The sequence below is a fragment of the Oreochromis niloticus genome, linkage group LG12 (genome assembly GCF_001858045.2).
Source record: "Oreochromis niloticus isolate F11D_XX linkage group LG12, O_niloticus_UMD_NMBU, whole genome shotgun sequence".
Lineage (NCBI taxonomy): Eukaryota > Metazoa > Chordata > Actinopteri > Cichliformes > Cichlidae > Oreochromis > Oreochromis niloticus.
This window is the reverse complement of record NC_031977.2, coordinates 19,495,540-19,523,022: the sequence shown is the minus strand read 5'-3', so window position 1 is coordinate 19,523,022 and position 27,483 is coordinate 19,495,540. Positions and strand designations below refer to the sequence as shown.

The 27,483-nt window shown below is 42.0% G+C and overlaps 2 protein-coding genes and 1 non-coding gene across 10 annotated transcripts in view; all 3 read right to left on the bottom strand.

Moving 5' to 3' along the window:
- pcsk5b (proprotein convertase subtilisin/kexin type 5b) overlaps positions 1 to 5,694 on the bottom strand; it is a 79,154-nt gene extending 73,460 nt beyond the window's left edge. Inside the window, exons 1-2 of one of the 4 annotated variants that reach the window (XM_005473423.4) lie at positions 4,974 to 5,694; positions 1,163 to 1,267 (exon numbers count right to left, since the gene is read on the bottom strand). In XM_005473423.4, the coding sequence (XP_005473480.2) occupies positions 1,163 to 1,267; positions 4,974 to 5,153 (285 nt within the window). In that variant the 5' untranslated portion in view covers positions 5,154 to 5,694. The remainder of the gene's footprint in view (positions 1 to 1,162; positions 1,268 to 4,973) is intronic. The other 3 variants (XM_025911996.1, XM_005473424.4, XM_005473422.4) reach the window with 3 other exon arrangements.
- Positions 5,695 to 11,033: 5,339 nt separating this feature from the next.
- LOC100696291 (ubiquitin-associated protein 2) lies at positions 11,034 to 26,043 on the bottom strand. 5 transcript variants are annotated; one of them, XM_013275381.3, is made up of 30 exons: positions 25,906 to 26,043; positions 23,923 to 24,060; positions 23,581 to 23,658; positions 23,345 to 23,455; positions 23,032 to 23,188; positions 22,806 to 22,883; positions 21,564 to 21,627; positions 21,212 to 21,300; positions 21,001 to 21,053; positions 20,734 to 20,798; positions 20,326 to 20,557; positions 19,977 to 20,232; positions 19,684 to 19,821; positions 19,340 to 19,476; positions 18,395 to 18,627; positions 17,816 to 18,053; positions 17,656 to 17,695; positions 17,232 to 17,358; positions 16,970 to 17,042; positions 16,647 to 16,866; positions 16,343 to 16,434; positions 15,939 to 15,989; positions 15,635 to 15,713; positions 15,031 to 15,231; positions 14,760 to 14,930; positions 14,092 to 14,196; positions 13,955 to 13,987; positions 13,525 to 13,598; positions 12,323 to 12,514; positions 11,034 to 11,880 (listed from the first exon to the last, which is right to left on the bottom strand). In XM_013275381.3, the coding sequence occupies exons 2-30, from the start codon at positions 24,016 to 24,018 to the stop codon at positions 11,785 to 11,787; spliced, it is 3,579 nt and encodes a 1,192-aa protein (XP_013130835.1). In that variant the 5' UTR covers positions 24,019 to 24,060; positions 25,906 to 26,043; the 3' UTR covers positions 11,034 to 11,784. The 5 variants fall into 5 exon arrangements, with proteins under 5 accessions (XP_013130835.1, XP_013130836.1, XP_005473474.1 ...); XM_013275382.3 differs by having other exon boundaries at positions 16,985 to 17,042; XM_005473417.4 differs by having other exon boundaries at positions 17,816 to 17,951.
- Positions 17,121 to 17,198, bottom strand: LOC112841900 (small nucleolar RNA SNORD121A). The gene has a single exon (XR_003213370.1). It is a non-coding gene; the product is annotated as a small nucleolar RNA SNORD121A (small nucleolar RNA).
- Positions 26,044 to 27,483: the final 1,440 nt, after the last annotated feature.

Sequence of the window (27,483 nt, the reverse complement as noted above, 5' to 3'; positions counted from 1 at the left end):
TAGTTTAGGTGACCTGCTGAATATCTTGAGGCATGCTCAATAATCCAGGTTAGGAAATCCCAGAAAGTTGCTTTTGTTCCTCTGGAAGCCGAGTTTTCAGTGGAAGAAATGTTTCATTGCTTATCCAAGTAACTTCTTCAGCTCACTGCAGGCTTCCCCCAACACAACTGCCTAACAGTGAGATGTGAGCTCAGTTTTATAATCGTTGATATTCAAAGGCTATGAGCACTATTCACAGAGAAGTACAATCACGCCATCGTAAAATGGTGAAAGATGTACTCTTACAGCCCCTTCCTCGGTTGAACTATGGTTGTTCCACATAAATACCCCACATCCTACCATTCTTGCTCACCATGTCACAAATCTCTGATCACTACCTTCTTGAGTAATCTACCGGATCTCAGTTCAGTAGAGAACCTTTGGGATGCGGTGGAACAGGAGATTCACATTATGGACGTGCAGTAGACCGATCTACAACAACCGTGCTATCATGGTCACATGGACCGAAATCTGTGAAGAATGGTTCCAGCACCTCATTGAAACCGTGCCATGAACAATGAAGGTAATTCTGAAGGAAACGGGGGGTCCAGCCCAGTACTGGAGTACGGTGAATCAACCATTGTCAACACTGTTGACAAGTTTATTTCAAGGAAAATTATATTTTTATCTTCTTTTATCTCCTCCTTTAACCTCTTCATCAAATTCAGACTAAAAGTAGCGGAACAGGCCGATTTTATCATTGTTCACTTGGCTGTTCGCAGGATGAACTACAGAGTAAGATAACAGCCGTTGTAAGAGGTGTATGAAAAAATCTACTGAAAACATGTTCAATTCTGGCAAAAGGTCCTCAGTGTATGCTAAAAGTTAATATTTAACTTATCAGTTAAAACCATCTTAACTCAAGGTCCACTTGGTTTTTCCAGAACTGCAAACAGAACCTCATGATCTTCATCAGTGGATGGAGTTTGTTCAGTTGAGTCACCTGATGATAATCAGTCATCTCCATCACAAGTGAGTGAACTTTGTACAGATTTGAACACCACACGTTATCGAGGAAAAGGAACTTGAATTAAGATCATATAAAACTACCTACAGTATCATTTCAGCACAAAAGAAACACACTTTGATGCTCAATCTTTCATAAACAGCACAACAGACTTACCTTAGGCTCCATGGAGATGAAACTATGGCGACCACGGCTGGACAAAGTCGACCTCTTAATAGTCCGACTATGGAAGAAGTGATAGTGGTCTCTAAGATCCCCAATCTGCAAAACACACAAACAGACTATTCATCACCACTATGCCTTCGTCTGCTATAGTCTCCTAAAAAGTGAGCTTCATTTTTAATGCTGCTCACAGTTTTCCAAAGTCAAGGCACAGGTCTCGCCATCTTCTCACTGCTGATTTAGTCCCTGCTGAGAGCAGGACTATATTGTCAGAGAACCAGCGCATAATGGTTGGTTTGAACGTTAGCAGCGGCGGAGGTAACAGAAGTTGGGAGTTATGTCTACACAAGGAAAACCAAGTTGGATAGTATCTGCAAGTCATCTGTGAACTTCTTGTCATAGCTCTTCTTATAGCTACTGACATGAGAGGTTCAAGCTTTGGACCCAGCGCTTTGCGGCTCCGCTAACAGTTAGTTTCATTTTTGTTTGTTTTCTATGAAAACAAGTGGAACTTGTGGAAAGGATATATCAGTGAGCCACTGTCATTATTTTAGGGCTCTTAATCATTGTTGTTTAAAATAGATCTTTATAACTCTTTATAACTCTTTATGGCTCTTTATGGCTGCACAATTGTTGCAGTACTGCAGAAAGAATATGGGCCTGTCATCAATAAACAGGCTGAGAACCACCACAGCTTTAAGTATTTGAAAACATTTTTCTAAAAAAGGTCTTTTTTTTGCATTATAATGACATTTTTCTATCTTAATATTTGTTTATTCCAGATATTATACAGAAACCACATTTAGGCTCTTAAATCAATCAGATAAAGGACAAAAGGCTGTGAACTTTATAAAAAAAAAAAAAAAAAAAAAGAGGGACAGCGAGGGGCAGACAAGTAAAGCGAAAACAGACAAACACAGAGAGACGGAGAGAGGCCAGACAAATGTACAGATACACACACATAAAAATTTTGAGTGACAGAGGATCCGCAGACAGACAATGATAGACGGCAAGCTGCTGGTCGGTGATTAGTTTTAATAATTGATAAAGACCAAACAATCCCTCAGATGATCAAACTGTCATGGCTACCAAGGGTCCTGTGGTATGTCACTGATCCTTCCACTGCCACAGAGCCCATCAGCTCAGCTTTCGGCTCATGTACCGACACACACTCCAAATTAGAGATGGATAAAATGAGAGCCAAGAAAGTGCCAATAAATCCATGACTTTCAGTATAACATCTACCCTTCAGCGTGCGTTTTCAATCTTAACTTGAAAAACAGCTAAGCCTACAAATATGGCTTCCCTTGTTGCTCTATATATGACTATGTGATCATATGGGCAGGGACATTACGGTAGACTGAAATTTTATCGGAATAATTCAAGAGTGAATCACAACTTCTACTTAACTTTTGGGAATTACACAACTCAGTCCTGCAGAAAAAACACTTCATCAGTGATTCATGATGTCTTACTTCTCCAGACCTTTTTCACTAGAAGCAATAAATCTCCATATCATCTATATTTCATGAACAACAGTACCAAGAAATGCCAAAAGGTGACGCGCGTTTTCCCTTTGGACCTTAGTGTTTCATACCTGTAAGACTAATGTCTCATAACAGGACAAAGACTTCAGGACAAAACACACAGGCTGAGACACTGCGGTACTTTGACACCTTCTTGCTTCGCGGTGCAAGAACACTGCAGCTTTATCACCGCCTCTCAAACAAATCGAGGACAATGCTCAATAATCAAATCAATATTTTTTTCAATGGAAAACTGATCGTTTCATCCGTTTGGATTATTAGCTTTGTCAAAAACAAAGGGCCCTCTAGACATTGCACTTGTTTAGTTACCTGTAGAGTAACAATGCTCTATTGGCCTGATGCCTTTAACAAATACTACAAACTGCACAAAATATATATATATAATATATAACATGTCGTTGATGTCATGATGCACACACTTCCTGCACATGTCCGTCTCTAGATTATGACCAGTGGCTCTCACGGGCTCATACATCTCCTTAAAAAAACCACCAATTTTAACAGAGATCCACGTCTGAGGCCTTGTCAGCTGATTTAGACTCAATTTGGGCCAGTGTCTTAGTCTGGGAAGGGGGCTCCATAGTTAAGAGGATTACCCAGAATTCCCCAACGAGGTGCTCCCTCTCTCCATGCCAACTCTTTTCATCCATCCGTCCATCTATCGTCCCTTCTTTCACTCCCTCCTTCTCCCATCTCCCAGTGTGTGGTTATCTTTGTCTGTGCTCCTCTTTCCAACCCTGTGAAGAAGACCATATTGTCTGCCACACTGTTTTCTATCCATTCATCCCCCCCCCCTCCCCTCACAAATTTAAACTCCATCTCATTTAGCGGCTATTCCCAGAATTATTTCATTACTAGCCCCAGCAAGTTTTTTTAGATTTACAAACGCTTGGCAGCTTAAGTTCTTCGTGCACATACATGAGTGCTGCACTGATATCAGGAGGACTGGGGGGGGGGGGGGGTGTCAGAGTTCACATTAGGCAACCAAAAGTGTGTTGCTATCGCTCCCATGGGAGCGGCTTTCAGCTGACCCCCAAACCAGGAAGTGAAGTAAAAACTTGTCTATGAGGTGTCAAAGTCCAGTGAGCCTTCCTGTATTGAGATGGAAATTAGGGCGAATGGTGGGGGTTGGAAGCGACACTCCACCACTCCACTCCACAGGAAAATTCCTATGGGGGTGGTATGGAAAGGGGGGGGTCCACACATTAGTTCCCGTCAAAGAGAGGGGATAAACGAGGCCATTAAGGCCTGCTCTCTAGGGTGTATAGTGGGTGGGCAGGCTGGATAAGGTGGAGGGGTGGAGGTTCAATAGCTGTTGACTGGGCTACCCCACAACAACCTGTCAGAATGCCCCCTCTGTTCCATGCTGTCTTCATGTCGGCCGCTGACAAGTGCAGGCTTGAACTGCCCACGTAGTTCAGTCGTATGTGTGAGGTCCACATTTGTGTGCCTTCGCTCTTTTGTTAAAAGAAAACAAAACAAAAAAAGTACTATGCTAAAAAAAAATTTAAACATTTCCTAAAACCACATTTGGACAAAGCTAACAGATAAATTCATGTTTACCAATAAAATGACAGAACATAAAAAGAAAGAGGCACATCTGAAGCTAGTGTCTGTGCGGGTATGTTGTTCTTCACCAGATGGATCCAGGAGTTAGTTTACACCATGTTAAGCAATGGCACCTGCTTTTGGCCTGATGCGGCTGATCTAATCGATACTGGAGGGCCTTGAACAGTGGAATTATGTACAGTATGGGGAATTAAAGAGAAAAAGAAAAAACAAAAACAGCTTGAGCAGCCTGGAAAGAACATGTTACTATATAAAATGGTGTTTGGCTCACACACCAGGGACTTTTGAGTGAAATCTTACACAGCGAGAGAGAGAGAGAGAGAGAGAGAGAAATACTAGAAGTCACTTCCAAGCTCATAAACCAAACAGCACCGCTAGCCGTCACTGGGGTGCCAAAACGACCAAGCACATGAGACTTCAGTGGAAACAGGGTGAAGAGGCACCTGTTGTGCCATCCTTGCAGCTGGTCTACTTTCTTTGTTCCTTAAAGCTTCTCCTTTCCTGCTCTGATTCAGAGTTGAAAGAACCCGAGTTGGCTCAGGTTTGGACTTCAGACTTTGAGGTTTAATCGCGCAACTTTGCCGCCTTGGAAGAGACATATTAAGCCAACTTTTAAGAGTTGAAGAAAACACAGAGGGACACAAATTAGAGACAACTTTGACCGGATCAATAAGCAGTAAGACACATACCTGTCCCATGTTTCTATAGCCGTATTTTTCCGCTATCCGGTCAGCCACCTCGGGTCCCCCGGCTATCCTGACTGCCCAATGGTTGGTGTAAATCCGAGCTTTGCACGGCGGGGACGCAAAGCCGAGGTAGAGCGCCAGGACGCATAGCAAGCCTCTTCTCCAAGCGGCGTTGTGGACCATCTTCCCCCTACTTTTAAACAGACTCTTCTCCTCCTCCTCAGCCGACCAGGCAAACAACCAAACTTCTCTTCTCGCCGAGAGAGGCTCTCATAGAAACACAAATATCCCGGCAAAAGCACTGAGAGAGAGAGAGAAAGAGAGAGAGAGGAAAGGGGAAGGAAAGGAGGTCCGAGGGGGGAAAATACACCTTATCTTCAAACCTCTCTTTTCCACATGGGAGAGTTGGAAGTTTCGTGCGTCTTCTCTCTATTCCCCCTCTCTCTCTCTCTTTCTCTCTCTCTCTTTTTCCACGGTGGATAGAGAGGAAGTGTGAGTGTGTACGCGCTGTGCGTCTTTTGCGCGCAAAGTTCGCGTACGTGTGTGCGCGCAGAGCTCCTCAAAGCTGATTTCTGCTTCTCCACGAACAACTCGGATGTTGCTCGTTCAGCTCATCGGGCTTTCATGTGGCGAAATGGCTACAGCGCCTCCCCACAAATAACTAGCTGACACTCTGGAGAGTAGAAACAACTCAAGCCGCGGGGTTTCCCTCCCGAGCTCCGCTGGGTCTTAAAGACACTCTTTTTGGATCCGCCGCCGCTGCCCGCCTGTCTGCCAGACGCAGATCAGCCGCAGGGAGGGGTCAAACCGGGGGCTCCAAGGGATTCCTCCATTCCAACAGCCCCCTCGCCCTTACTCAATACCCACTCAAAATTAAGAATTAATTATCTCAAAGTCGAGTGGAAATGATAGAAATCGAACTTTTTTTTTAATTACTTTTGATTTTGTCATCAATTGACTGACAAAAGACACTGTGACTGCAAAGAGTGAACATATCCGCTGATGTGTACCTTAGGGTAATTTTCCATTTTCCTAACTGGTGGAGCAAGTACCCCGGGGGGTATTTCTGCAGTAGCCTGGGGGTTAAGTAGACAAATAGGTCAATTAGTAGTTAAAAAAAAACCCCAAAAGAACCTTATTTAACTAAGGTAGCCTGAGCAGCTTTGAGCAGAAAAGGTAACAGTTATCTAAAAAGAATGCTTTAGGGGCAGAAAGACAAAAGAAATGGATACATTATTTAAAATATTATTAATTGTTAAATATATTATCAAAAAACAAGTATCTTACAAAATGTTTTTGATGTATATATTGTTAATATAATATATAAATATAGAACTATATAGATATATTTTTTAAGTAATTAGGAAGTGTGCTGCTTAAAGTAGGCATAGGTTTAAATGTATTTGCTAAAGAACAGTTTAAATAGGCAGCCAACATAACTGGATCCAATATTTTAAAATATCAATATTGGAGATATAGGAAATGGCTAAAATAGCTCACTTAAAGTATGAATAATATACACTTTTTGCAAGTATAGGAATTTAAAGCGAATAGTTTGAATATATATGTGTACAGTACTGTGCAAATGGCTTGAGCCGCACCTCATTTCTTGATATTTATATATTTATTTATATTTTATAAGAGTAGTGGATGAATGGCTATGACTGACTGTTTGAAAGTAGGTCAGATCCTCTTTTAAATCTGTTCAAATAAACACATTTGAACTTGAAACATCTGAGTTTCTGGAGTCCCTGTGACAGTGCTGGGGATGATAATGATACAGAACTGACCCCTAAAGTGATTAGTATTATCAGCAGATTACCTTTTATGTCTGTTTTCTTGATTTTGGGATTCGTGTGGTTGTTAATCCCCCTCAGAAAAAACAGACAAACCTTTAAAGGTAGAAAGAAACATGTTGAGATTCTTCACTGGACCTGGTATGACAATCTACATTTTTGATATTCTGCAAATTCATTTAAAAACACACAGGAGTGTGCACTTTACATCTGGTGACCCCGATGGGAGTGCTGTTTTCTAACCATCGACCGTTTCGCAAGCTTTCCCTGACTGACAGATATTTATATGTTTGCCCGTGTATCACATTTCAAAGCTGTGGTGTTTTTCCCTTACTTTTCACCCTGAAAAGTTCACCAGTTAACAAGATGGCTCGTTATACTTTGGATGCTGCTCGTTTTTCCCGCACCTTGAAATTTGCTTTTGAATGCATGCTTTGTCAGTCTCTCTGGCCAATATTGACACAGACATGCCAACGTAAAGTTGAGCAAACTATGACCTTCACCTCAGCCATCATCCAATGAGAAACAACCACAGATGTGTAAATATTATTTATCCAGAAAGAAAATATTCTTCTTATTTACAGAAGACACCTAATCCCTCTTTTAGTTTGGTCAGTTTGATGATTCTTTACGTCATGATTAATGATTTGCCGTGCAGATCGTTTCGAAAATATCTTAGGTTAGTTTGCTTGAGTTGGGTTTGCCTTCGGCTACATCTTTGGACGTGAGCTCGACTGTCGCTTTGCTGTATGTCGGGGTTACGTGGCTTCCTCCAATACTGGTTTAATGCACATTTCCTTCTAAATCAGTGAAGCTCTAGATGTCATGCCCCCCAGATCACAGCCCAGGTCAAAGCCGAGTGAACGCTGTCATTGTGAAATGTGTTCAGAATTGAGCTTTTCATTCAAGGTCCTTGTTGATTGATGGGTTTTTGTTTTGCAGCAGTTTCCTGGTGACGTCTCTGTTCGCACTGAAAACTCTGTTCTGCGTGGTACACAAGTAAAAATCAGCATAATTGCACTAATTACAGCCAATTGTATTGCTGAATGGACCCCGCTGCCACGTCTCACAACAAGCGGGAGGACAAGAACATCTCACGCCCGCTCAGATGGAGACGAAAGCGAGTTAAAAAAGCAGATCCACTGATCGCACTCCATTCAGCTGGGTGAGAAAAGAACAGGAGACAAGATACAGCAGAAATTGATTTGGGCATCAAAATTGAGCACCCAGGTCACGAGACAGCCTTGAGCACCGGGGCCCCCTGGTTTCCATTCAGGTCTTAGCTGTCGCGATATCCTGCGTGACAGCTTCACAGCTCCCAGAGTCTTCTCCAGGGAGAGGACCGAGTGAATCCCAACAAAACATCTTTGTCGACATCTGAGAGCGGAGCGGTCACACGAGTGTCAACAAACACTCCGAGGGGCATTCCTGTGTGCATTCCTGTGCCTCTTCAGTGAAATAACAGAGTGAATCGCGTGTTTGAGGCCAAACACAACTTCGGGGTGGGGGGGGGACTCCACAATACAGTACAATGGAAGGCCTCAACAGGAAACTGCAGCCAACAAGCTTCATTCATCGAGGACACAGCTAATTTGTTCATTCAGCATTGAGCCCATCACTTCTACAGGGGAGCATCCCACGTGATTTTTCTTCCATCAGCACAGGCATGTTATCAGATGTGAGCTTGTCATGTAGATGCGTCCAAATTGCTTTCTAATGTCTCCACATTCTGTCATTGCTTTGCACTCCTTTTCTCTCCAGATGTTCTGTTTTTTTGTTCTTTACTTTCCTTCACGTACCTTTATGTCCCTTTGGTTATTTCCCATGGCTCCTTGGCCTATTACGTATTGGTATCTCTCTGGGCGGATGTCCAGGGAGCTGAGGCTAGCCATGCAACTTCACTTTGACCTTTGACCTTGTTGTTTTAGGCTCCTGCACTTAGGCCACAATAGCACCTGCCACTCACCAACTTTCTCTCCTCGCTGTCCTGAATTTTATCCTCCCATATAACCATCATTCTCCTCTTCTCTTCACCCTTTCCTTTGTCCAACACATTCCAGGGTTATATAGGCTCCTCCGGGTGTTCACACACACTCTCTACATTCACTCGAGACAATGAATGTAGGGGGGAGACAGAGAGCAGTATAGCTAAAACTTTGAAGGTCCGAATCTATGAATGTTGTCACCACCAGTTTTATGTGTACTTATCAGGCAAAAATGACTCAAATAATCTGCAAAAACAAAAAAGTGTTTGTTTTTTTAGGTTTGATCACCTCACATTTAGGCACGCTCGTGCAGCATCACACATATGATCTGCCTCGGTATTAAAACCAGCTTCATGAAGGCCCCACTCTTTGTGCCGCTCAAACAGGCCTGAACCAGCTGTGTATGGATGTAGGACCTCTGGAAGCAGGAAGCTGGCAGAAGAGCCTCCGTGAATCAGGCTTGTTCCAGTATATCCCACAGACTGGGATCAGGGACATTTAGGGGCCCTTTCATCACCTTGATACTTTGTCACGTTACACGAGCTGAGCTGTTTTTTCAGTGTCACGGGGCACTTTGAACTTTTGAGGAACAGCATGCCGCTGCCATGTGGAGCATGTCAGGTTGATATACTGATAAAGACCGAGTGTTTACCAGAAAAATAGCGCATTGTAACAAAATGGTCAATTTTGCCCTTGTCAGTGGTTTTCACCAGCACATTCAGTCTGAATATTTTGATTTTCATAAGAGGATTTATTTGATATGTTCCTGTAACAGTGAACCACCCAGTCTGGGCTCCTGGGTCAAAAGTCTGTGTATGGCATGGAATTAATACCCACATAGGGCATAGTTATATACTGCCACCAGGTGGTGACTGATAAAGTTACACACATTGCAACTGAACCCATCACCATTTCTAACCATGCCTTCCCCTCTACAGAAACAGAATTAAACTTCCTCACTTTGATTTTTTCATATGCTATACCATTCAAACATCACTCAAAAAAAGGTGCAGAACCACTGCTGGGACTAACCTTGATTTATCAGTTTGAAAATGAAATGTCTCATAAAACTATGAAGGCCTCAAGGGCCCCGAGTGACATCATAGTTCACCTTCAAAAATATCTCGTTCTCTCTACGTGATGGTACTGTGCTGAACGTGCACAAGACTAACAAAGTCACCGTGCATCAATGCACCGTGCTGCACGAATTTAGCCACTTGAAATAAAAGACCCTGTCATAGAACAAGGATGAGATTAATACACTTAAACGTGCATCAGTTTAATCAGCATTCTTCTGAGCTTTGATTAACATCACAAACTTGGTATTTTATGGGAAAAGGAAAAAGAGCGCTATGATGGATTCACTGTAATCAGAGCCACCTGTGTCTTGCTCAAGCTGGGCCACCATATGGCCAACTGGCTTAAAAGACTATTGCAGAGAACAGTTACACTGACCAGATTACAGAAAATGCTAAACTTGCGTGTCAGGGACCTACTCTGCTCGGAATCTCATGCAAGTTTACAAATGGAAAGAAAATATTTTTTGTTGGACTTGAACGGAGGATGATTTTATCATTAAACATTGTAGTGTACAGGTATAAATTAGATCAAAATAGGACAGCAGTAGTTCTGGTACTTAGAACTGAACCACAGCAGATGGCTCTGGAGGTTCAATTTGGCCCAGATTTTACGCTGCATGCCTTCTTAATGGAATCTAATTTATCTGAGCTTGGGTCCGCCTGAGAAAGAGTTTGTGTCTTAGTCTTGAACCAGAGTCTAACCACTACACCATGGAGCCATCTTCATTAATAATCATTCACTGTCAGTGGGCGGCGCAAAGAACAAGAGCAGATTATTTGACAATAGTGACCAAATATGCCCTGCATCCGTCTTTGAAAGGAAGCTGGAGAAAATATGCAATCTCCACACAGAAAGCCTGTAGTCTGCAGGTGGATTGAGACCCTGAAGCTTCTCACTGTGAGGCAACAGTGCACGCCACTGTGCTGCCAAAAACGACCACTTTATGACTGGTAACTTTTGTGTTTTAAGGCCTTTATGTACTCTTAAGTTAAAAAATATTTAGCTGTTTGCCTACACATTTATTCAAGATTTACGTAGTGCAATAGACACTCATCCGAAACAAATTTGGGCAGGCCTAAAGAAATCCCAGTAAATGCAAGTAAATATGTTAAGACACTGAAAATGAGTCTGAAGACATGGGTCAGTCTAGAAAAACCCACTTGATTAACTTGTGTAAATGCGCATATAAAACAAGGAGTCAGTTTCCAACTGCTCAGAACTTTATTTCGAGAAAATGAGGGTTAAAATTAAATTAAAATATAAAATTTAGATGGGCAGGTCTTTCTTTAAAGAAAGTGACCCCGGGAGAGTAGGCAGCTCTCCAGAGGAGAGGGAGAGAAGAAAGGGAAAAGACAGGAAGCTACAAAATGAAGCTCAGAGGGACGAGCCCGGCCATTCAGGAAGTCATGTATAAAAAGAAAAAAAGAGGAGACAGATGCAGTTAGTTATTATAAACCCCACCCCCATCTGAAGTGTCCTCAAATGCAATCAGTGCTATAGCTCTCTCCTTTTCCTTTTTCTGGTTTCTTCCAGGAAGTTTTGGATCGTTTTTCTTCTTCACTCACTCTCTCACTAACATCTCATTTTGTCTCAATGTAACATCTTTTCCTGCAGTTTTGAAAAAAGTAAACAAAAAGTCCTTCAAAAATAAAATGCAGCAACCACATTTTATGTTCTACTATTACATATACAGTATATATATATATATTTATATATAAATACATAAATATCTTACATGTACAACCAATTTTGAAAAGGGGGGGAAGAGAGAACCCAAAAGACTTAAGAGGACTTGGAGGTGGGGGGAGCAGGGCAACGAAGCCCATGGTTGCTCATTGTGAGGGTAGTGTGTTTGTTTTTCTGTTTTAGCTTTACACACGCAGCCTTTCAGGGAGACGAGGAGAAAAAACCCCAAAACAAACAAACAAACAAAAAAACATATGGAAGCATTCCTCAGTTTGCCCAGTATGCAGAGCTGCTATAGCTGGACTTGCTGCCTTGGGTTTTCTGCTGCATGCTGCTGGACTGACTGCGCTGACCAGGACCGCCCTATGAAGAAAAAGCAGTCCATTCAGTGGATGTATTTAGTGTGTGTAATTTCAAAGTGCTTATATTATTCATTTTAGTCAGCCCTATTCTATTGAACTTATCATACAAGAGGGTGTAGATTCAAAATATACAACAACAGTGGAGAAAACCAGGAATAGTCAGGGAGAGCTTTTCAGTGATGAACGATCGTGACAGGCCAAATAAAATTCTTAAAACTGCAGTAACACAAGTGCAGAATTTAATCAGATGTACACGCCGAGTACTTTTCTTATTTAATTAGCATGAATATTTTTTAGTAAGGGTACAGCAGCTTTTTTAATAGATGATAAACCAAAAGCAAAAACAAAACGAAAACTCATTTTAATTTTGTTTTCTGCGAACTAAAACTAATACCTCCAAGTTTAATGTATAAAAATATTTTTCACTGGTTGTTGAGGGTTACCTGTCCGTCCTGTGTGAGGTGATGGTGCAGCAGCTGGGAGTGGGGCTGTTGGTGAGGAGGCAGAATGTGCAGGAAAGGTGCAGGGGCGTAGCCAGGTGCACCGCCAGGGTTCAGGGGCCCCGTTCCTCCTAGTGCTGAAGGCAGGCTGAAGGGAGGTGGTGTCCCTGTGTGGAAGCCCTGCTTGTCAAATGACTACAAAGAAGAACAAACAAAACAAACAAACAAAAAACGAGGACAAAAGATTAATTTATGTCTGGCAAAAACGATCTAATCCATAATCTTTCCATTCACTATTCTTCTGAAATCAAACAGTTCTTCATCCAAGCTTTATTTTAAAAATTGACATTCAAACTGAAATGCTCACGTTTCTACATTTTCATTTTACAAGCAGAATCATTTAAAGAGGACCAAACTGAGGTTGTTCATGTTAATATTATATGTAGCCAAAGTTTCTACTAAACAGATAAGTATATGGACTAAGCCATCAACTAAGTCAGAAGTTCAGACTTCAAGCTGCTCTATATGCAAAGTCGCATGCAAACTCACAACCATAAGCTATGAGCAGTCACACGTTGTTAGCATGTGGCTGTTAGTGAGTTCTTCAATGAGTGAGGAAGCTAAAGTACACTACAGGGGAACCGTATCAAAGAGTTCAAGACAACAAACCTAACGAGACATTTCAATCAATTTCACCAAGCCAACAGTTTAAAGAAGCTAACAAAGTTAAAGTGGCTTAAGTCAAAGCTATGCAGAACTCTGAGCCAAACACAAGCCAGCAGCCTCAGTATGAGCAAAGGATAAAAACAGTCATATAGTGGGCTTTAAAATAGGGTGGAGAGTGGATAAACAGTCTGCAAATGTGAATCAGACAGCTCTTCCAATTGAAGAAAGAATTGTCAGAAAGACATCACCGAGCTCTTACTGGTTATATAATCCATTACCTTTACACCTTAGTATTTTTCCTGTCTATAAATAGAAATGTTGGCATCCATTAATGAGGTTTTAACTTTCCCCCCAGTTGGAAACTTTTGGACAAATAACATACTTTTACCAGTTAACTTTGCACCACACATTAAATTAATAAAACGTCTCTTAAAAAACGTCATACAAACACATTGTTTTAGATATATACAAACAGATCATGCTTAGACGTGTAGACCACACAACCACACACACACACACACACACACACACACACACACCTGTGTTTTGCTGTAGATTGAACCTCCCATGTCCGGTACTCCACCACTAGTACCTGAACCTGACAATCCTGGTGCTGGAAAGAAATGAAAGAGAGGGAGAAGGAAAGAGAGAAAAAGAAAATGTTGGGATTTCAGAGGGAAAGGAGGACAAAAACAGAAAAAGCAACAAGAAATGGGTTCAGTTCAGTGGGAATGCATAAAAACAAAACAAACCAAACAAAAACCAGCAGCTGTGTCACTTCAATGCTGATAAGCATATCTTCTAAACTAAATGCCAGTTTTCACTGTTAGTAGGACACAGGCCAGCCAGGAGGAAGAAGCATAGTAAGTGAGGAGGAGCAGAGGCATGTTTCTCACTTCCGCGGCCCCCTTTGGCATGTACCCAGCCATTTGCACTTGAAAGTACAATCACATGCTTGCATATACACACCTTTCTCCAGGACGCTCTCGACTGTAGAATCATCTGCAATTGTGAGTACACCCGTTTTTCCTCACTGGAAAACGCCCACTAACTGTGTGTGTGTGTTTGTGTGTTGTTAGAGTGTGCGCCATGTGTCGTGCATGTACCTTTCCCTGGACCGCTGCCTGCTGACTTGGCCTGTGACTGGGCAGTGCTTCCGTACCCTGCCTTACTGTATTCCCCACCGTGGGCTTGAGATAGGTCATCAAAGGCTGAAGGGGGGAGGAGGAAGAGTATAGAAAAAGAGAGGAGGCAGAGCAAAGCAGAGGAGGGAGGGAGGGAGAGAGGATGAGGAGCAGATTTTGTGAAGGAAAAAGAGGGGGGAGGGGGCAGGAGAGAGAGAGAGGCAGTAAGGTAACCTGACTGAAATGGCAGCTGTCTATACTGAGCTGTGTCCAACTTTAGCAGGGGGTTTGAGCTATGCATGCAGCACAAGCAGAAAAAAACCCAAACAAAAACAAAACAGGCCCAACTCTACACGCACATGCAGTATATGGTGTACATGTGTATAGGTTTGGAAATTCAGTTCACTTTCCCCTCCCACTACAAACACCTTCATTTAGTCTGACGTCTATTTTTACACTTGAGTCTCAAAACACACAAAAATAACTTTCCAGAAAGCCCACAATAATGCCAGCTTTTAAGCTAATTAAGCTTCTTAACTACATTTTGTGTTGCTGAGTTATCAGTTTAGTTTACTAATGTATTACAACTACTATTATAATAATAGAATTCTAACCAACCAGACAAAAACCCTGTTTAGTCCAGGTCTTACCTGTGCCGTATGCGTGCTGTCCATAACTTGGCTGATGCTGTTGGTGGTACTGATTGGAGGGGTTGGCCAGGCCCATTGCTGGCTGCTTGGCTGAGGCAGGAGGCACAAAGACAGTGGGGGCATACTGGAAAGCTGAGGGAACTCCAGGCATACCAGCATAATATGGCAGACCTGTGAAATGATGGAGGATGTGCAAATGGTTAATAGTGTAAAACCCTTCAAATGACTGACATCAATGTGATTAAACATGATTTTTTTTTTTCCCCCTTACCAGTGTATCCATAGCCAGGAGGCAGAGGGGGGTTGAGGAAGGCCTGGTTCTGTGTCTGCTGACCCTGGCTCTGACCCTGCCCCTGTCCTTGTGTGCCTGCCTGCTGTGTCTGCTGGGGCTGTGACTGCACCCCAGCTGTAGACAGGGTGGTTGGAGGAGCTGGAGATGAAGAGTCATTCCTGCCAAACTTTGTTGCTTCACCTGAGCAGAATCAGGAGAGACAGAAGGAAAGTTAAGACAAAAGTGGAAATGAACCCTAAAGCCTCATTTCTACTCTGTAACAGGTACTCCAGCTTTCCACCGTACACAATTCCCATCAGTAAAAACAGAGTTCTTAGATGACCACCCTTTAGGCAACAAATAGACCAGAATTTCAGGATATTGTAGGGCTGGTGTTCTTAGCAAATGTCCTTCATCAAGGCCATAACAAAGATTCAAAACGCTGCTGAGAAAAAACTAAGACCGTGCCCCCCAAAAAAACATTAAGTGCAGGCAACAGAAAATTTCAGTCCAATGTGATCTAAAACAGAACTAAATCTAAGTGCTTAACCAAAGTCATCAAGTCAAAATGATCAAGTGCAAAGAAGAATAAAATTTGATCTACCTGAATATGGATTATTAGCAAGTCCATCTCTACCAGGCATAGCAGTCGTAGCACCAGGGAATGTTACACCATAGTAGTCCTGTCCAGAAAGAGGAAAATAAATAATAATTAAAAAAGACAAACAGCATTAAAAAAGGATGAGGATTTCCCCCATCACTAAATCATAGATAACTGCTTTGTAACATGAGAAATAACATTTAACTTAACCTTTCTTTATCCGTTAATGTAAAGAAAAAAATGCAATAATAAGCACGACTGCTAATTCCAAACAGTATGAAAGCAATAACCACTGCAACAGACTCACCAAAGGAAGACGTGACTGCAGCATTTGCAACTCATCATATCCATATATCTGCTGTTAAAATTAGGACAATGGTTATTTAGCAGCATTGTCAGAGTCTCTAATAAACATCGCTTATGCCTACAAAGCCTTTTATCCTTACTGGCTGCTTATGAGTGTATTCAGTACATGATCAAAACCTTCCCAAATGACTAAAAACCTCTATAGAATAAGGAGAAAATTCAATCCCTCTGTTCAATTTCTGCACTTCTAGAAAAACCTGCATTTGTTTTTCCTCTTTTTTTAAGAAGAAAACCAATTAACTATCTTTTTTTTAGCATCCATATTAAGTCTCTCCTTTCCCTTAAAAATTAATGGGATCAAGATTAATACAACCAAGTAAATATATGATAAAGTTAAATAGTTACCGGATATGCAGGGAGCAATCCACCAGGGCCCATGATGTACTGGTTGGTCAGGAGAGGTGGCACTCCTTGGGCCAAGTTGGGAGGAGCTTTACCTGGAGCAGACACCACAAAGGACATGTTATGCACTGAATGAACATAACCATTTATACACAAGTACAGTCTCAGTTAAGTGTCCAAAATAGCCAGATTAGAATCATAATTCATAATAAACGTTAAAAAAAGAAAAGAAAAAAAATGGAGTATGATATTTCAAAATATTTTAGTTTTAACGTCCATCCTGGTGTTATGGTAGTCATGGTCATACCGGAGGTGGTGGTGAGCAGGGGTGCTGCGCGGCTGCCGGCAGCTGAGAGTGTGGTGTTCGTGCCATTTGGAATTAGTCCCGGTGCTCCAGATGGATGCAGACCATTGGTGGCAGAATTACTGACAACGGGGGGAGCTGAAGGATTGGGATTAACAACCTGGCTGGACGATGACGAAGAAAAGGCATGGATGTTTCCGCTGCTACTCTCCTCGTTACTTGTCTGAAAGAATAAAAGCAGAGAACGCATTTTTTTTGTTTGTTTGTAAGCTCCGGCGCTTAGTTAAAATTTGGGATTAAAATAAAATTATAAAATCCAAACATACTAAGCATCTGTTTACCGTCAGGGAGGAAGTCGTAGAGAGGGTCGACCCAGATGAGTGCGTACTGCTTGTGTGACTACAAAGAGAATAAAGCGAGTCTGTCAGCCTGCTGAAATTTGATAAATCTGCAAAAGCACTTCAAATTGGATGTGTGATCAGGAAGATTCAGTGAAAAATATGTCCACATTAAATGATTTGGATATGTGCTTGTAAGCATCATCATCTCCCTGCAAAAACATCAAAGTGCAGCCGAGCCGCTCCTTACCTGCTGAGCGATGAGATGGATGTTGAGTGGGAAGCTGTAACTGCAGGAGAAGGGATGTGGTGGCCAGGGCTGCTGTCACTTGTCATAATGGGAGACTCAGTTTTCACGGTCCTAGATGATGCTGTGCCTGGTTTAAAATAGAAAGATTAATCTGGGTCAAAATTTGATTTATTTATCTTTAACAAAAAAAAAAAAAAAAAAAAAAAAAAAAGTTACTGTATGAGAAGGAAAAGAATAGAACAGAATCAGGGTGAAAAAGAAAATAAGGAGATGGGGTGGCTATAAAAACATGATTTATCAAACCACAACTTTCGCTAAGATGCATCTTTCTATTTCCTCCTCAGCATTAAGCAATCAATGTCCATTATACCAGACTTTATTGGCCATGTGAGTGCATTTTTACATTACTGACAATAGTACTTACCGTCTTGTGTGCTCTGCGTCTTCATACCAGTGTAACCATTCTAAGAGAGAAAACGTTTAAAGACTTGGTTTCATCATTCAGCTTTCAGGCAAATAACATTTAAGTAGTTGCCAAAATCTTTATTCTGTTTGAGACCTGAGAAAAAAAGGTTTATGCTCACCGTCAGAGGCCCACCAGGAGCCGATGGGACATCTTTGCTCTGTGAGAATCCGAGATGAGGGGGCAGGGACCTCGGGACGCTGCTCTCCACCCGGCTGACTGTGGTTGGGGCTGAAGAGGAGGGTGGCGCAGCAGCACTGGGGAGACCAAGGGAGGGTGAGGGCGTGGCACTAGGTAACCCCAAAGAGGGTGAAGGGAAGTTGGGGTCCGTTACAGAAGATAAGCTGCTCATGTGTTCACTGTTTAAAGGACAAATAGAGATGGCTAAATTTAAAAAAAAAAAACTGGTTCAATTAAACATCAAGAACTTTCTTTGGACAACAAGACTTTTCTGAATCTGAGGTTTAACATTTTGTTAAAACCAAGTTTCCTGAATGTTTGTAGGGCTCTGGGCTACACTGCAAAACAAAAAGAGTTGTGGTGATTTTATTCCCTGGAATTTAAAGTGTTGCGAATCACCTGGTTTGCCAGTATTATATCCACAACATGGGGAATTTTAAAAAACAAAACAAAACAAAAAAACCCCCACACATAACAAATACCTCACATAAACCAACATGCTTGCATGACAAACACATACCTCACAGCTCCTGGCTTAGAGAACAGGCTATTCTGAGGCGGCTGTGTGGGAATAGCAGTAGGAACTGGCATGGCTGTTGGGGCCTGAACAGGCGTGTGTTCCCTGGCCAGCTCAGTTGGTACCATATCTGATGTTCCACTGCTAGCCTCAGACCCAAAGTCTAGAGCTCCAAACTGAACATTAAGACCAGACACATCTGCCGATCCCGGCATCTCCACTGCTGACGATGGAATCTAAGATGACAAAAGGGTGAGTTATCAGAACTGATCTAATTTTTGGATTTGGGGTAGGTTTCTGTTCCTAATTACAGAAAAAGAGACTGTGAAAACATTTATTTTACCAACATTTTGTCAGTGTTCAATCTGACTTAAAACAGTCCCATTTAAAAAAAAAAAAAAAAAAAAAAAAAAAGTAACTGAAGGTCAGGACACAATGTGATGCTGATCTGAGCATAAGCACCAGCTGCTGCTGCTCACGCAAGAGCAGATGTAGTAAAAGGTGAGCACGACCTTATGCTTGCAGCTTAGCGGTGGCTACTGTCCAAATAGTAACCAGAGAGGTGTGAAAAGTCATTATTTGTAGCAACAAAGCCAACAAAAGAACACATAAATAGGTGAATATTCAGGTCTACTGCTACTTCAAGACTACCAGATAAACAAGCACCGGGAGGAGTCAAGTATGAGCAGTCTATTCTTTAAAAAAAAAAGAAGAAAAAAAGTCTGCATACCTGTGTGTGTAGTAAGGGGAGCATAAGGCTGTGGAAACTACCTCATTAAGTCTGCTCATATAACTGGCAGACCTGCCTTGTAAACCCCATAAGAGGAGATAAATTACTGACTTTCAGTTTCTATCCCCTCTTAGAATGAATACAGCTCTTTTGTCATTTCTCGTTTACATTTTCTGACACATAAAAAGGTTCAAAGTCTAAATATCAAAGAGCCTTACTTTTGAGGGAGGAGCTGCTCTGCGTCTCTGTGTCTTTATTTGGCGCTGAGGAGGCTCTGTGGTCAAAGGCTCCATGCCTGGCAACTTCACTCCTGGAGAAGCGCTGTCTCTTACAGGAGGGACAGACGACTCATGACCTGAATTAAAATAAAAGCACCATGACTATTCATAATGTCATTATAGTCACAACAACAATGGCACGGTATAGCAATGAAGCCATTTACTAACTCGACTTCCTGTTATCTATCTTTTTTGTAGAGGCACTACATATTTTAATGTCTCTCTACTCTATATGTGGAAACAGCCTTTTAGTGGTACAGAATAGTTCTATTTTGCAGTCCTACCTGGTGGTGTGGGGGCCTGTGGAGCATGTGCCTGGACAAGGCCCAAAGGCTCTGTGGTGGGAAGGATTGTGGACTGCTGTTGCCTTTGAGCCAGCTGGCTGAGCACCACTGATGGCTCTGGCTGAAGCTTCATCTCCGCTGAAGACAACGGGAGACAAATATACATTCATTACCATGACTACAATACTGAAGTTCACCATACCTCTGGGCTTTACTCCCTTCTTTAACAAATGCTTCCAAACCTAATAACATCTTCCTGTTTTGGATTCCTAACTACTCTGAGATAAACTTACAGTGTTGGGCAGTAACAGAGCCATTCTCCAGTCTTTGAGCCTTGTTGTCTGCAGAGGGAGAGGGGGCAGGAGCAGGAGCTTGCATTGGAGACTGCCCTTGGTCTTTGGAAATGCTGCTATTGCTGGTGGTGGCCAACATCTGACTGGTTCTTTGACCAAGCCGAGGCCCATTCAGCTGCTCTGATGTCCGGATGTCAGGGGCAGGTGCCTGCTTGGATGCATTCAGGGACCCAAAACCAGAACCTAGGACTGAGGACTGACAGGGAGACAGAAGAAAAAGGTGATGAGGATATATCTAAATCTATATTGTATTAAAGTCTATAAATCTATAGAGTATAGCTATGAATACCAGTGCAGCGTGTGCGTAGGTGGTACTGCCAGAAGCAGCATGGGCATAGCTGTTGGCTGTGGCATGTGCGTAGCTGTGTGTTGCAGTGCGTCCATTGTGATGTGAATTGGTAAACACCAGGCTTTGGCCTAAATCCTCAGGTGCAGGGCCATCGACTATCGCCCCCAAATCGGAGTCCACAGAACTCCCTACACCCACTCCAGCCTTAGGAAGTATGCCAGCCAGGTCCACACTGGGGACATGCAGGAAACAAGAGAGCACACAGAAAGTGGAGTGAAGAGTGGAAGTAGAAAGGTTTGGAAGGAGGAAAGAAGGAATAACAGTGTTGATTAAATAAAATGCCATTCTCCAAAATTAAACAATTTCTATGTGTTCTTTCAAGGTGCCAATGACTTATGAAGAGCTTACTTGTTTCCAGGTGTGATGTGATTTTTTGGGGCAGAAGAGGCAGTGAATACTTTGGTCTCAGATAACTGCGTGAAAGATGAAGATATTAGTACGGCATTCAAAAACCTCCCAGAGCCACAACAAGTCACCCTTTAACAACAGCACTTAGTTAACTGACATCATTAGACAGCAACACTAGACTTTAAGCACAAAAGCGCACATTTAAAGCACTGCTACTACATCGAATTAAAGTCTGTAATACACTTTCACTGAAAAGCAGTGCCTTACATCTTCATTCCAGTCTTCTGAACTCCAGTCTTCTGGGTTGCCTCCCCATGTCCCTATTTAAAACAGAAGCATAGCCAAATTAGTGTTTTTGTCATTTCTTGTGGCAATTCTGAAATAGTCCAAAACTAGACATTTGCTCAAATGTAGAAAGTGGACACTAAAAAGTATATATTGCAAGAAAAATCAGTGTATGCCTGACTATTTTCTTTACCAGCTTCCTCAGCAGCTTCGTTGCCATCTCCTTCCCATGCCTCCTGGCGAGCTCCAGCGTTAGCAGAGTAGTCGGCAGGATTGAAGGTTCTGGAGAGAAAAAAAAGAAGCAGCAGTGTGAAAAAGCAAAACAAACAAACAAACAAACAAACAAACAAACAAACAAACAAACAAACAAACAAACGAGCGAATTGGAAGACATCTGTTTTTACTGATAACGGCAGGCAGAACAAATTTTCAATCAAGGAGATTCAGAAACATATTTTTCCACACACACTTGTTTTTAAGATATGTGCTTGTAATCAACATCATCACCTCCTTATGTAAAACTTTTACATGATGCATATTCTTACCCCATTCCCTGCGAAGAGAACCTGTTACCAACAGCTGCTCTTCCTCTGCCACGAACCCCTGCAACTGAAAATACAGCAAAACAACCAGATGAACAACGCAGACTGAGCCACTTGAGTCTAAATTCCTCATTAAGCATTTTTAAGAATATCAAACCTTGGGACAAACGATTGTCGGTGACTCAGCTAAGTTTTCCATTAGTGCATTGAAAAGAAATATGATTAGCAATAGATTCACTACATTTTCATGTTAGGGCATGTGCACACCTCTGCAATCTAAAAACAATTTTTGTGGGGAGTGGTTACAGTGATCCATCATCAACTCAAAACAGGTTGGGGTGTTTCTGTCTGTTGACTTCATTTTAAGATTGTAGCTTCATTAAAATTTGTATGTGAATTTAACAGAGTATGTTTGTGGGTGAAAGGTGACTCAGTGAAGACAGGAGGAAGAATCGTCAGCCATTTTATACACTTTTTAAAAAGATAACGAATGAGCTAAGCCATAATTAAAAATCATGGCAGACATGGACAGCTGGAGACAGGTGGCTAAGTAGTCATTCTCATTACAGCTCTTTTAAATCCACTGCCTGGTGGGCATGCATTGTTGCATTGTAAAGTAAATTCTCCTCAGATGAGTCTGTGCGGTCACAAGAAACACGCAAACCCTCACACTCACTGAATATGAAATTTCCATCACTCGACTCTGAACAAACCCTGGTGGAGTTGCAGATACAGAAAGTATCATCAAGGCTGTAGCAGAACTACTAAAAGACAAGGAAATGTTCCAACTTAATGCTCTTAAATCAGCTGATAACCATCCACTTACAGCCACCATTTCCTGTAGGCTAAATCGTTTATTGCACGTAAATGAGGCTCTGTTGCCGGTGTACTACTTTCTCTTTCGCTTTATGGTTGCCGGGGGAGGAAATAAACTCCTCGCTGTGCATCTTTGGCCCTGTTCCATTTTTGCATTTCAGTGACTGTATGCATTATGTAGATTCCAATGTAAATTCTGCTACTTTCAAACTTAACCATTCTACAAAAACAAACTTCCCATCAAACGCCCATTCAAGCAAGCACATGGAGTTGGTGGACTTAAATTTTGAAGCACAACAGACAAATACGATGCCGGCCACATCAGGGAACATGAACTACACTTAGCATTCTTTTCACGTCACCTTATAATCCAACTCTGCATTTGGATAGGTTTAATAAATCTGACATGTGTTACTCTCCAATGCTTACCTCTACCGCGTCCCCTGCGTCCACGGTCTCCTCCTCTCTCACCAGGAGCCACGTCAAATCCATTCTCCTCTGACCGACCTGAAATTCAACAAAAAAAAAAAAAAAAATGATGAGGAAAATAATTATGACTTTTCCATCATCTTAACACTGGGCCAAAATAATGACATTATCCTCGATGTGAAAGATGAAGTTTTTAGCCAAGGCAAACGACGTGTCTTTTTCTTACCCTCACGTCCTCGGCTGATGCCTCTGCCCCTTCTGGTGGACCCTCCACGCCCACGACTGGCCTCCCGCTCTCCCTTCTTCTCTCTGCTCTCCTTTATCTCTGAAGGTCCTCCTTCTTTCCCAAGGCTGCGCTTCTTTCCTACAGTCTCCCAAGAGGTCTGAGAGTTGAACAGAAAATCATGATGGTGCTACAAAAATGCATTTGTACTTCTACTTTTGCATCATGATTTAGTCTCTCCCAAAACAGCAAGTAATAACCAAATCATATGTAAAAAGCAAGCACAACACATGTTTTGGTGATGGAGCATACTTACTGTGTCAGAGGTGCTCTCCAGCAGGAAATTGATGGCTCTGTTTACATCTTCATTGCAGTCATGGAGGGCTACCATACACTCATCTTGAGTCTTTCCAGTGACCTCAATCAGCTGTGAAAGTCACAACATAGAAAAAAAAAAAGAAAACAAACACAGTTAAGTTTTAATTCCAGGAAAATGTATCCTGGTGACCCAGAAGATAATTTCTCTATGCACAAAATATGAACAAACATTACCTGTTTGACTTTGTCTTCAAAATCAGCATCGTTTTTGTCATAAATCACTTGGGCTAAACGAATCTGTTCTGCTGTGGCCTGGCAAACAAACAGAGCTTAATAAGAATCAAGAACATAAGCTAGCTTCTACCACCACCTGAATAGTACATTTAAATGTTTTTAAAAGCATTTGGTTCGTTTATATATTTTTAATAAAAAGTGGGTTAAAATCATTTAAAAGTGAAAAATTACATTTAAGACTAAGAGATGCAATGTTTTATTTAAGTTAAAAGACTATTTTGCTTATTAATGGAACTTCTTAAGCCTGGACATAACTCTGTATTTCCAACGACAAACACCCACCTGTATCTGTTTCTGTTGCTGTGTTGTTTGTGTGGTGGTTGGCAGCGTTTTGTCCCGAGTACCCCGGGCTTGATTGCTGACCAGTGAAGTCATCATATACAGTATATACAAAACAATGTATGTACAAAATAGAAAAATCTGAAAGACAAAGGAAACAGAAGCAAAGGTGAAACGAAAGACAGATAGTATGGCATCATTACCCCTTAGTAAGAAAACAATAATAAATAATTGTGCAGTAAATAGAATTTGAAACTCAATGTCAATGATGCATCTGAATATTTGGTTCTTGCACTATTGGATGTCTCTATTGCCTGCAACACATCTGATTATGGTATCCTGAATGAGAGACTTAGAACTTGGGTGAGCATCTCTTTCTTGCTCTGGAGCTTTTCGGACGCTTTTGCTAATTTTCGGTCCTCTTCTGCTGCTTTATCTTGGGGCATACCACCAGGTTCCATCCTAGGGCCCAACTTGTTTGCCTTGTATATGCTGCCACTTGGAAAGATCCTAGTTAACCTTGGACTACATCCATATTATAAAGAACAGGATGGCAGCTGATTATCTGTCTATTAATACACAAAAAACTGAAGTTCTTATTCGTACCCCTTTGCTCCTAAGGTAAGTAAAACTCTTGGACATCTTCAGTTCTCCCAGCTTTCATATACCTGGGTGTTGCTTTTGCTTTAGCTTTAAATGCTGGATTTTATCTTGTAATATAAAGCACGTTGTCACTTTTTGCTCTTGAAAATCGCAATGTAAGTAAACTTTCCTTACTTACAGTGCGGATACTGTACACTTAATATAAACAGACCGACTCACTAGTATACCATGTAAGACTATAACCCCCCATCTGTCGCTCCCTACATCCCCGTTTAAATTTAGCCAGCCCAGAGGGGCCTGTTGGGTGTCAGCTTACAGCCCTGCCTTAGTCTCCCACACAAAAACAGTCAGTGCACCGCTATATTTTAATACTGGTATTAACATCTTTTATATATATCAAAAATGTGCATAAAAGATGGGCAACAACAACAGAAACACAGGCTTTTTAAAAAGGTGAAAAACAAAAGCACAAACAGAGCCTGAGTAGTATCGAACAAAGCAACTGGCTGTAGCTAATAATACAACCAAGTGACAATTTGTCAGGCAGCGTGAGTTCTTAAATAAAATCCACAGGAAAGCGTTATCTGACAAAGCATTTGGGTGCGTCGTACATATACAGATAGCAGTGTTGATTTTTTTGCCTTAATTATACGTATTAAATATCAGAGTCACTCTTATTTGTGTGATAAACTCGACAGAAGCATGAACCACAGAGGCTAACGTTTATGTTAGGTCAAACTAGCTCACGATAGCAGCAGCCCGGCTAACTGCTAGTCTTTGTTCCGTGTGCGAGTAACACGCAAATTTCTTCGTTAAACTACCAAAGGCCCTGTGTAGAGTATCAGTATCCTAACCTGTCTGCCAATATGTCTATTCTATGTACAGTCCGTCTGGGGTAGCAACCAAAAAATAAACAAACGTGACAAGCGCTGCCATGCTCCCCTTTGTGTAGCCCAAGGAGCTAACGTTAGTCACTTCATGGGAGATGTGGCTAACGTTAGCAACAAGCTAACAACTGAAACTAAAACGAGCTGCGTGGTTCGTTGACATTTCTAACTGTCTGTGTCCCTTAATATATTTATAGGCACATAATTCAGGGAGAAAAAAGTTATTAAGATAGGTTTGGGCAGTAATCAGGAGACAAAGACAGGCGGCATGCCGACTGCCCGGCGTGCGAACGGCCCGTCCGCATACAAAGCAGCACGGATACAACGCAGTTAGTTAGACGACTAATCGCCAAATAAGACGAATAATGTTTTTGAACAGGCCCATCGACTTCGTTAAAATAAACAAAAATTACACAATATAAGACTTGAACTCTCAAAAAGACTTAATAATAATAATAAAAAAATCAAACATAACAAATCTGAAGCTTTCGTTTACCTGCTAACACGCTTCGCTCAGCCAGCAGCAGCAGATGCTGTCACGTGACCTACCGCGCCGACACTCGGCGTTGTGAAACCGGCACAGCCAATCAAAACCCGCCAAGCCGGTCAGATGGCCAAGCACCACGCCCTTACGTACTCGTTCCTGTGTGTGAGCGCGCTTCAGCCTTACAACAGGTGGTAGTTCCATCGACTGAATTTTAATGTTTTTTTGGTTGTTTGCTTTTTACCATTTCTATGTGGAAACGGATCGTCTACCTCCATCTCACCCTATCCCTAGTATCCTTCCCTGTCACACTACCTTCTCCATGTCCTCCTTTATTACGTCCATGAATTTTCTCTGTGATCTGTTTTTTCCTTCTGGCTGGCAGCTCCATATTCAATATTCTCCATACTTCCTCTGCACATGTCCAAAACATCTCTACCTGAGCTGTACCTCTTATTTATAATCTTCTCCATCTTGGTGATGAAAATCTTATCACTGCCTCATCACTGATGGGGACGACAAGGAGTACAAAGGACTGACCCAAGACTTTGTGGACTGGTGCCAGCTGAACTACCTCCAGATCAACACCAGTAAAACCAAGGAGCTGGTGGTAGACTTCCGCAGGCACAAACATCCTCCACTGCAACCACTGAACATCCAGGGTATGGACATTGAGACTGTGGACAGCTACAGGTACCTTGGTGTTCATCTGAACAACAAACTGGACTGGACTCATAATTCAGAAGTCCTCTACAGGAAAGGGCAGAGCAGGCTGTACCTGCTGCGGAGACTCAGGTCGTTTGGAGTGGAGGGCCCACTCCTGAAGACCTTCTATGACTCTGTGGTGGCCTCAGCCATCTTTTATGGTGTGGTCTGCTGGGATGGCAGCATCTCTGCCAGGGACAGGAAGAGACTGAACAGGCTGATCCGCAGGGCCAGCTCTGTTCTAGGATGCCCTCTGGACCCAGTGGAGGTGGTGAGTGACAGGAGAATGGTGGCTAAGCTGTCATCCGTGTTGGACAACATCTCCCACCCCATGCATGAGACTGTGACAGCACTGAGCAGCTCCTTCAGTGGCAGACTGCGGCACCCACGGTGTGGGACGGAGAGATTTCGCAGGTCTTTCCTCCCCACTGCTGTCAGACTCCACAACAAAGACTTTAACTGATCAAACACACACACCCACACATGTGCAATAACACTAAGTGCAATACTCCTTTCTGGCATCGTTGTATTTTTACTCAGTTGTATATAGCATTTGTATTCTATATTTATCCTATTGTATATTTTATATAGTATTTTATTTTTATTTTATTCTGTACAGTTGTGTACTGTATTTATTCTTATTGTATTCTAATTTTTGCTTCAGAACTTTTGCACTGTCCACTTCCTGCTGTGACAAAACAAATTTCCCACGTGTGGGACTAATAAAGGTTATCTTATCTTATCTTATCTTAACAATTTCCTCTCTGCCCTGTCTTTTTGTCAGTGCCACCAACTCCAAACTATATATCATATTACTACCACCTTCTCAACCTTCCCTTTTACTCTTGCTTCTATCCTTCTGTCACAAACCGCCTCTGACACTCA